The sequence below is a fragment of the Olea europaea genome, chromosome 5 (assembly GCF_002742605.1).
Source record: "Olea europaea var. sylvestris chromosome 5, O_europaea_v1, whole genome shotgun sequence".
NCBI lineage: Eukaryota > Viridiplantae > Streptophyta > Magnoliopsida > Lamiales > Oleaceae > Olea > Olea europaea.
This window is the reverse complement of record NC_036241.1, coordinates 14,488,036-14,498,619: the sequence shown is the minus strand read 5'-3', so window position 1 is coordinate 14,498,619 and position 10,584 is coordinate 14,488,036. Positions and strand designations below refer to the sequence as shown.

Sequence of the window (10,584 nt, the reverse complement as noted above, 5' to 3'; positions counted from 1 at the left end):
GTTGTAGTTATCAAATTATTCTTTGCCACTAAGAATAAAATTCAAACAAGTAAATCTACCAAGTCAAGCAAGGAAAGAAAGCTTATTTGTTGATCAAGTTCATCTTTGATTTTTCAACTTTTTAGAGAAATTCAAGTTGTATTTGTCAAATGATAAACTGCCTTACAAAATATATAAATATGCCTTAGAATGTGTCCATTAGATATGTTTATTCAATGAATGTATGCCAGAAACAATTGAGCACTAAGTGAGGATTTGAGATGGGTAGAGTTTGTTTTTTTAGAGAGATGGAGAGTTTAAAATACTTTGTAACTCATATTTGAAACTCATCTTGTAATCCTCAATTCTTATTTTATAGTAGAGCCGCATTATTTTTGAGTGAAATCTTTATCCAAATTTTGCTATTTTCATTATCATGGGCAAATCTTCCCTAACATTAACAATTTTTAAAACAATCAATCTGTGTTTGGGAGTTTAATATCCTCCTATTTGAAAGTTTTATTAAAAAAAATGATATATATGTACCTTAGTGAAATTTTTAATTTATAGTTTCTTATTTGACAATTGTTTACTCAAAATTAATATTTTACTTATAGTAATTTTTTTACATATAAGTTAAATAATTTTTACACATAAATGAATTTTTTATTCATAAGTAACTTATTAATTTATAAAATGTAAAATTAGAAAAGAATATAAAAAACGGCCAAAACCCACCGATTTGGTGGGGATAGGCCTTTTCCCTATGCAAAAAGCACCAAGACTGGCTAAAACAGTATTGAGATTTGGGTCAAAATTATACTACACCGATCTTGATTGATTTTTAAACCATCTAAACCAATGTACAAAAAACTAGTAAGCATCGATTTTTCTAACCCCTCATAATTGGTGCCATTCAAATTCAATCAAAATCGGTGGGGGAAAAAAATCCCAAGAAAACCTTAAATTTCAAGCAATAAATGCAATAGATTTATCAAAATTCAACTGGAAATTTCATCCACGAAACTGTAGCCACTGGTTCACATCGAGCAGTGAATGCAATAGTCTAAAATCTCCTAACTAATGGACTTTAAAATTTTATACAATGGGAACACGTTAATTTGTTCTTGACAATATGGGAACTTGAAAAGGAGAGATTGAAATCCTTAAACACTTGTTGTATTGCCAGTTATGAAATTGTCGTCACATAAGGATTGTTATGATTTTTGTAAGAGAAAGTATAAATTTTTAATGACACCAATTATGACCTTCAAAGGCCTTACAATTTGGAAATAATGGTTAAAGGCTGTTGCCATAATCATCATAAATTTATTCTCTCGATAGTGTTTATTTTAGTCGTCATGAAAATTGTAATTTTTTTATTTGATTTTTTTTTTTAAAGTACATATCTTGCAGTTTCAGTATTCACAAGAAGAAGTAAACCAGAGGTGTCAACAACATTCTTACAATGATGATTAAAGAAAAGGTACAACTATCTGGTGCCATTCACACAAAAAAATTTAAAAACGCCAAAAATGAATTTACTGTAAAAAGAGATTAATTATTTTACCATTTTTTTGTAGGGAAAATTTCAGCAGCAATCCTAAACCTTTTCAATTTTTGTAGATTTTATCCTAATCTTCAATTTGTGTCATCCACAGTTCCAAACATTTCAAAAATATGTACCTGAGATTCAAATGGATAGAAACCGTCCAATTGACCGTTAGTTGACCAAGAAAGGTGAATTTTGATTAATTTTAACTAGATTGAAATGGGTAAAATGGTAATTTTGCTATTATGTACATATTTTAAAAACCAAAAATAAAATAAAAAAGAGAAAAGAAATAAAAATAAAAAAACAAAATGCTAGCACCCATCCCTCTTTCTCACCTCTACTCATAAAGGATATTTCTCCTTGCACAGGCCCTGTGCACAGGGTGTGAGACATGGGGGTGGACCCCAAAAGAGAAAAGAAATAAAAATAAAAAAACAAAATGCTAGCACCCATCCCTCTTTCTCACCTCTACTCATAAAGGATATTTCTCCTTGCACAGGCTGTAGGGTCCACCCCCATGTCTCACACCCTGTGCACAGGGGCCTGTGCATTTAGCACAGCCCACTCATAAATTAGCCATCAGTGCCAATCCAACTCCGACACCACCTCAGTATCGATCCCAGAGTCGGCCCATTAAACCTAACAAGATCCTTCCAATTTTCCCACCATAGATCTCAATTTCTTTGCTTTTTCATTTGATAATTCTATTTGGGTTTTGGATTTTATAGTAAGTGACAATCTCAACTTCATCCTGCAAGACGGACGACGAGCGATGTTGGTGAACTGGTGGCTGTTGTAGGCGACGACAAGCAATGCTGGTGGACTGATTTTGGGGAAGGAAGGTCGACTGGTTGTGGACAAGATGTTTTGGGAAAGGAGAGTTGGGTGGTGGTGGCTGCTGTAGGCCGCCCGGGCGATTGTAGTGGTTGTTATCGGAGGCAACTAGTGATGGTGCTAGCAGTTGTCGACAACAGCGAGCAATGGTGGTCGACTGATTTTGGGGAAGAAGGGTCGACTGGACAAGATGTTTATTTTTTAAAAATTTACTTTTATTTTTTAGTATGTTAATTTTATGTTTTAACTTATTTAATGTAAGGAAAATATAAAGTACCAATTTACCCTCTATAATTTGGTCAAAATCGATTAAATTTTGACTTTTCTAGTCAACTAACGGTTAACTGGATAGTTTCCATCCATTTGGACCTCAGGTGCATATTTTTGAAGGGTTTGTGATTATGGGTGGCACAAATTGAAAGTTAAAGCAAAGTCTGAAAAAATTGAAAACGTTCGCAATAGCTGCTGCAATTTTCCCTTTTTTCTATCTTGGTAATAAATGGAACTTATCTCAATCTTATTAAATTTACTCGGATCATTTTGTTATATTTAGCTAATGATTTGTAATTCTAGATTGGGGCTCTCATAATTTTTAATCTTAAATGGCAATTTTCACATTTAATTAAACACGAGAGGGTTATGTCACTTTGACATAAAGTAGTTGACAGATTGAGAGACATAATATTAGTTGACAAGATGTGATTTGATAAAAAAGTTGATTGTGTCTAAAAGATTCCAATTAGGAAGTACCATGTGACATTATGTCAATAATTATATAGTTGTAGCATGATTCTACACAAGATATCTACATATAAGATAATAATCAGCTTGGATGGTGATAAACAATTAAACAAAGATAGAATTAGAAACATCAAAACTACTATTAGAAAAATCTGAAATGGAATTTGTTTGGGAACTTTTTAGTCACAAATCTATTGTGAACATTTTAAAAAAATTGGAAATATTGTTATAAATTTTGAATTTACAAATGGTTGTCTAATCTATTGCTATACTTCATACTTATTTAAACGAAAATATTTGGCCTTCTGCTGCTATTTCATATACATTGTTGAAATCTTTAGTAATTTTAACAATCTTTTACACGCCGGCCCCAATTTGAATATGTTTCTTGGACAGCATCCCAAACTTCCTTAACATGTAACTGTGTCCTGTTTCCGACTCCATCGAGTTAGATCAACCACGCGATTAACATAAAATTCTCAACATCCCATGTGTTGTAACTGGATTCTCTCTCCTTCCATTGGAGTTTATGTTGGGAATCTACTTATACATGCACAGTGAAAAATTAAAATTATTTTGATTCCCTCCGAGAATTCATTTGTGTGTAGATAGAAATCGTGATAAAGATTGTACCTTTGAAGAATTCTGCAAATCTTTTACTTTTCTTTTCGTTCCAGCAATCTTGATTCTCTACCCACAGCTATTCAATTGTCCAGCCTCCAACGGTGATCCACACAGAAAATAAAATTGCAGTTAAATCGTCTAAACTCCTTTAGACAAATGGATTGGAACAATTAAATAATTAATTAATCATATTAATCAATTAATTTAATTAGCGGGCATATTTAATTAAAGTCAAATTTTAATTAAATATCAAATTAGAGTCCAACTCTAATTTCACAATTATAGGCGGGATTATTTAATTAAAATCAAATTTTAATTAAATATCAAATTAGAGTCTAACTCTAATTTCAAAATTTAAGGCGATCAAAATCAAAATTTAATCAAATAACAAAATTAGAGTCAAACTCTAATTCTAAGATTATGGGGCGAACTTATTTTAATTAAAATCAAATTTTAATAAATAAGATATTAGGACGAACATGTTTAATTAAAATCAAATTTTACTTAAACACCAAATTAGAGTCTAACTCTAATCTTAAATGAAATTTTAGGGCGGGACAATTTAATTAAAATCAAATTTTAATTAAATATCAAATTAGAATCTAATTCTAACTCCAAGAAAAATTTTAGGGCAACACAATTTAATTAAAAAAAATTTAATTAAATGTCAGATTAGAATCCAATTCTAATTTCAAAAATATAATCGGGTGAATAATTAATTAAAATCAAATTTTAATTAAGTATTGAATTAGAGTCAAACTCTAATTTAAATTGAATTAATATTTTAATCTAGGAATAATAAAATAAAATTCAATTTGGGGTCAAAATTTAATTTTTAAGTTAAAATCATATTTTAACGAAAATATTGAAAGTCGTCAATTTTAAATAAAATGTTAATTTGGGTCAAAATTAAAATAATGGGTCTAACCCATTTGAAATATAATTTTAAAACCAATTTTAAAATCAAATTCAAAATTTTTAAATTTACAAATTGACCCAAGTTCGAAATTAAAATTGGACCCTTCCAATTTAAAAATTGCAGAACAGGTCCCCTTTTAAAATATTGCAAACTGACCCCCTGAAAAGTAATTGCAGTCAGAGGCCCATAATTACTTTAATTGCAGAGGAACCCTCGCCTCCAAATCACCTCCCTGAATCTGAAAACCCTAAATATTTATTATTATTATTATTATTATTATTATTATTTTTGGTTAGTGTTGGTGGCGCCGGCCTGGCCCGCGGCAAGAGCCCTGAGCAACGGCTCCTGCCACAACAGCAGCATTTTCACGTTGATGTGGAGGTAGCGAGCGTCGCTACACCAGGCAGTGGCGCCCGCTGCTGGCAGCTGCCCCAAGTAGCGGCGGCAGTTCGCTGCTGCCAACGCTGCTGTGGAGGCAGCGAGCGCTGCTGTACCAGTCGCTGCCCACCATTGCCATGCCGCCGTCCAATCCAAATATATATTTTTTTTTAATTCGAAATCAGTTTTCAAAAAATTAAGAAAACTAAATTTTCTTCAATTGCTAGAAACATAAAAAATGGATAACAATCAACTTTTGATTGCACAAATATATTAAACAATTTCTAACAAACACAAAATGGGTTCTGATACCACTGTTGGGAATCTACTTATACATGCACAACGAAAAATTAAAATTATTTAGATTCCCACTGAGAATCCCTTTGTATTTAGATAGAAATCGTGATAAAGATTGTACCTTTGAAAAATTCTGCAAATCTTTTGTTTTTTTTTTTCGTTCCAGCAATCTTGATTCGCCACCCACAGCTCTCCAATCGTCCAGCCTCCAATGGCGATCCACAAAGAATAAGATTGCAGCTACCTAGGTTTTCTCCTCTTGTGCCAGCAAGAACAATTATGAGAAAAACCATATGGATTGAAAACCCTAGCCATGTATTTATATAAGCTCAAATGGGCCTGGCTCGATCCGGTCTAATATTTAATTAATCCATTTAATTAAATCCGGTCCGTAAATTAATTAATCCAATTAATTAATTCGGGCCTATAAATAACCAACATAATTAATTAATTTATCCAACCATTGTTAAATTAATTAATTGACAAATTGCAATCTTCCAATTCTCTTTTGTGTGCGACCCATCAGGTTCCCAATCACGATACCTAACAACGTAAAATATTATTTTAATCTAATCAAAATTGATAAATTAAAACGCCCTTTTAATTTATCATCTATTCACACTCGCCGTTCCAGATTGACATCTAGCAATGTGTCAGGGCAATACTTGTGACGGAAAATGTCACGTGGTATGACAAAACCAAACTCGTTCGTTTACCGTAAAACTATAATCCCTTCGTCAATATGATCCGATCAATAACGAGATATGAAAGTGTGTCAATATCGATTAAAGATCATGTCTTTCACTCCACTATTAAGTCAATATAAATCGAAAACTCATTTTCGACTTATGAGTACACCTTGACCAAAGATTTCATCATCGACTTAATTGAATGAAACGCGGATCATAATCTCCTACTATCTAAGAGTGACGAATCCTTTATTGATCAATTATAACCTTCATACGATTCTTGATGTACCGAACGATATCGTATTAGCGGCCCTTTTCAGAGCAACATCCAACACCGCCAAAGTATGACTGTCCTCATATAAGGTACCATAACGACCTCAAGTCAAAGGATCAATTCTCAATTCCACTACCGAACATTAGAGATTAACCACTAATACTTAGATAGTTATCCATGTGGAATCTCTCGGCGGGTCTCCAATATTTTGTTCTATAACAAAACATCCACGTATTCATTTAAGTGTCACCACACTTTAGTTTGTGAGATCAGCTACTTACTTCACAAGTAAGAAATGTCACATGTGATGATCTATCCGTAATAACGATATCCGTATCTCGTTATTACTTACGACTACGGACGATTTAAGATTCAATCAGATGTAATTTGTATCTAACAATCACAACTCCTTTGTGATTAACAAATTACGAAGATTTGAATCTACGGACTCTATTATTTATTTAATTGTCTATTAATTAAAAAATAGATCTGCCATTAAATTGCATTAATTATATATCAAAGATATTTATGTCCAAAAATGATTGGATCTAGGGCATAATACTTACAGTTTTCACAAATGACAGAACCATTAAGATAATACCCCTCAAAAATATTTTTACAGCTTGAGACCATTATAAAAAGTTGTGGCCATTCAATCGATAAGTAGTAATTTGAAGAGTATTGATAGAAGCATAATTTTCTTCTTTACCAGTACTTGCCATAATGACGGGATGAAAAAAGAAAAAAATGGCTAAACTTTTAATGCCAGACTAATGGAAATGATCGAATGAATGATTCTAAGATGTCATTTCAAATGTGATGTCTTATTCAAAGGCATTGCATTAGTGAACAATAAATGAAACCTAATATTTTTCCATTTTGATGGTTGGAATAAACAAATGAAGCTAATTTTTGCATATCGAGATCTCAAATCACCGAGAATGGATTTAATGATCTTGGAGAAAATATGGAACGGAATTTGTTAGGCCTTCTTCGCTCACAAAATTCTATCACGAACCTTTGATTGAGACTCTTGCATGGGTCTTTGACATTTACAAAAGCTTATACCCAACCTGTTGTCGAAACCTTCACTTATTTTTAACATGTTTAATATGTTGTAGAGTATTAAAAATGAAAAGGCATATTCAATAGTGCGTAAGCCCAATATTCGTAGTAATGGATTTAAGGTGATAGTCAGACTTCTCTTGCAACTACAATAAAAGTGTTGACTTAGTTAAGGTGCCAGTCACACTTGTTAACCTTCATAGTCATGTATTTTGACATCAATGGAGACTTTTATAGCCAACCATTGCTTAGGGCCTCCACTATAACTCCTTTGTGTCCCTCCTTGATCTTTCTACAATTCTACTAGTGAAAGGGTACTCTTGCATTATGAAAGGTGTTTCATTAAACAGCTGTTTTGAAAAATAAAAAGAAGAAAGTTATATAAATTACTCAACTTAGTATCAATTGACATAAAAATGCAGAAAACAAGGTCGGGCCTTTTTAGACTGAGGTCGAGAAAATATATCAATTCTCAACCATGGTTAGAAACAAGAAATTCGATATGTTGTTTAAACCACGGGTGTAATCATTATCTAGTGCTGAAAACACAATTTAATAGCGCTGACATGGCATATTTTCAAATGTTGCATGCCTGGATTTTCAAATAGTTTTAACGGTGAACAAGAAGATGAGATCATTGGCAACACCTGATTTACAAGGCAACGTGTACATAAATCGTTTATCTTGGTTCCGGCACGGATATTGCCACGTCATTTTGAGTGAGGTATGTTTCCTCGCGTGGTAATGTGTCTGTTTCATCACAACTTCTTTCCACAAATAAACCAGGCTCTTTAGGTTGTGGTAACGTCACACTCTCGTTGCTCAACATGACAACTACTGATGCCATTGTTGGCCTGTCTTGTGGTAGTTTTTGAACACACAGTAAGCCTACTTGGATACATCTAAGCACTTCAGATTCAACCAACAATAGCTCAGCAATGCCATTTGCTACTTTCAATGCCCTGCCTTCTTTCCACAATAACCATGCCTGAAATATAAATAGATGCAATTAATTATCTGAACGGAAAGATTGGATAAGGAGAAGAGAAAAGTTCTGGTTTATATGACTTACGTGGCCTACAAGATTATGATGATGGTCGGAATGGTGAAATCTCCAATTCTTCCTACTGTTGGAAAAAATTCCAACTTTGGGGCCATACATGTACATTTATTAGAATGTGTGGTGCTATTTTAAAGTAAATATAGTCGATAAAGTGATCCATTGGATTTAATTTTGGACTAATGGGTATTAAATTTTATGGGATTAAAGTGTGGAGACCAGAAGGTGTTATTTTGAATTGATGAGGGGCCGATTTGAAATAACTTAAAGTTAATAACTGCCAATAGCAGTTATTTTAAAAGTGGTTATGGTCCCCAATTTGAACGTGATTTTTCTTTGGAAAATATCTCTGCATCCCCATCAACAGAGACTTTGAAGAAAACCAAAAGGAAGGATAATCACGTATCAATTGGAAGATCAAAACCCAATTAAAGCAGTAAGATTCATGGATCAAGGTATGTTTCCGCACTTTTTGTTGTCTCTTTGATTTCAACATGGAATTTATGATTTTATGGAAGGATTTTATGAATATGGTTCCTTTCAAATTTATGCAACACCTACCACTCACTATCTCTAGTAAAAGCACTCCAAAACTGAAGACGTCAGATTTCACCGAGAATTTCCCGTCAACAATGTATTTTGGCGACATATAGCCACTACATGAACCTGAGGTTAGGTTCTAGACAAAGTAAATCCATATTTTAATTCTCAGAATGGGGAGTTAAAATAGAACTTACTGAGTACCAATTACTCGCTTTGTTTTGCTTTCAGTTTGATCTCCACCAAAAGTTCTTGCGAGGCCGAAATCAGAAATCTTGGGATTCAAGTCACTATCTAGTAAAATGTTGCTACTCTTAAGATCTCTGTGAATAATTCTCAATCGAGAGTCCTGATGAAGGTAAAGAAGTCCTCTCGCTATGCCCATAACAATCTCAAAGTGCTTTTTCCATGTAATCAATGTTTTTCTATGCTGATCTGCAACAATTTCATAATATATGGACAACTTAGTGGTTGGAAAATATACATCATATTCATCGAATAGGAGATCAATAGAGGCAGATTAACCAAATATGAAATTGTCCAAGCTTTTGTTGGGCATATATTCGTAAATTAGCATCCTTTCATCTCCTTCAAGGCAACATCCCAAAAGCCAGACAAGATTCCGGTGTTGAAGTTTGGAAATCAGAATTACTTCACTCCTAAACTCTTGAAGACCTTGTCCAGAATTCGTTGAGAGTCTCTTCACTGCAATTTCTTGCCCTGTTGGTAATTTTCCCTGTACATTGTTCAAAGGGTCTGTCATGAGGCCGCTGCTCACTATCAACAACCACAAAATCATTCAAAACTTAAATGACTTTCTTACCTTGTACACAATTCCAAATCCTCCTTCTCCAAGCATATTTGTTAATGAGAAGTTCTCAGTTGCATTAGTAACTGTACTCAGATCAAACATTGGCAGCTCTATATCTTTCACATCGATATCAAATGCTGTCAGCAATCAGTTGGATAACGATCAGAGGAAAACCAGTTAATTTAATTCAATGAGATTGGAAAAGTTTGCGCACCTCTTTTCGATTCTCTCTTCTTGATGAGACGAAAGATCAAGAAGCCGAGGATAAGCATTCCGCAAACTAACGATATGACCAAGATCAGCACCAGTGTCGTCTTTTTATTGTGATCTGAATGTTAAAGATTTAATTAATTATAGGGCTGTACCTTAATAACTAGAATATATTAACACTGTTTTCACAGTACTAGTTTCAAAAGTGCAGTACTATTACGCAAGAACAATATTCTGATTGATCATCTGTCCTACATAGAAAGAGAATTCAAATTCTGTCCTAAGATAAACTTGAATATACTTACTAAGTTCGGCTGCTGCCATTCGCATGTAGATGTATCGTTCTTTTCTTTCAGAAAACTCTTGAATATCGATCAGATCCCCGAACCACATGAAACAACCACTACCACCTTCACGAATATCTGAATTTGCGTAAGCCATGCAAGAGCAGTTCTTCAAGCATTCTGCCTGACATTCTTTTAGACTCATGCTCTTGTTTAGTGAAAACTGAAGGAGATCTGGCAATTTCACACCTCCAAGCTTTAAAAATTTAATGTGATCCTGCAGGCAACTCAATGGAGTCCTCCTCACACATCCACTGGACCAGT

The 10,584-nt window shown here is 33.5% G+C and overlaps 2 protein-coding genes across 2 annotated transcripts; both read right to left on the bottom strand.

Annotated features, from left to right (window-relative positions):
• Positions 1–7,860: 7,860 nt before the first annotated feature.
• Positions 7,861–10,577, bottom strand: LOC111394776 (G-type lectin S-receptor-like serine/threonine-protein kinase SD1-1). Its single transcript, XM_023020762.1, has 7 exons — positions 10,282–10,577; positions 9,981–10,094; positions 9,779–9,903; positions 9,153–9,691; positions 8,973–9,071; positions 8,428–8,479; positions 7,861–8,343 (listed from the first exon to the last, which is right to left on the bottom strand). Exons 1-4 carry the CDS (start codon positions 10,463–10,465, stop codon positions 9,476–9,478), a joined length of 639 nt encoding a protein of 212 aa, XP_022876530.1. The 5' UTR covers positions 10,466–10,577; the 3' UTR covers positions 7,861–8,343; positions 8,428–8,479; positions 8,973–9,071; positions 9,153–9,475.
• On the bottom strand, positions 8,035–9,340 carry LOC111394283 (receptor-like serine/threonine-protein kinase SD1-8). The gene is made up of 3 exons (XM_023020037.1): positions 9,160–9,340; positions 8,984–9,081; positions 8,035–8,343 (listed from the first exon to the last, which is right to left on the bottom strand). Exons 1-3 carry the CDS (start codon positions 9,338–9,340, stop codon positions 8,035–8,037), a joined length of 588 nt encoding a protein of 195 aa, XP_022875805.1.
• Positions 10,578–10,584: the final 7 nt, after the last annotated feature.

Coding starts and splice junctions, on each gene's coding strand:
- LOC111394283 (XM_023020037.1), bottom strand. CDS start 9,340: ATGGGCATAGCGAGAGGACTTCTTTACCTTCATCAGGACTCTCGATTG. Junction 9,082..9,159: donor CAAAACAAAGCGAGTAATTG/GTACTCAGTAAG, acceptor ACCTAACCTCAG/GTTCATGTAGTGGCTATATG. Junction 8,344..8,983: donor GAGTGCTTTTACTAGAGATA/GTGAGTGGTAGG, acceptor TTTATATTTCAG/GCATGGTTATTGTGGAAAGA.
- LOC111394776 (XM_023020762.1), bottom strand. CDS start 10,465: ATGAGTCTAAAAGAATGTCAGGCAGAATGCTTGAAGAACTGCTCTTGC. Junction 10,095..10,281: donor AATGGCAGCAGCCGAACTTA/GTAAGTATATTC, acceptor TTTAACATTCAG/ATCACAATAAAAAGACGACA. Junction 9,904..9,980: donor GAAGAGAGAATCGAAAAGAG/GTGCGCAAACTT, acceptor GATTGCTGACAG/CATTTGATATCGATGTGAAA.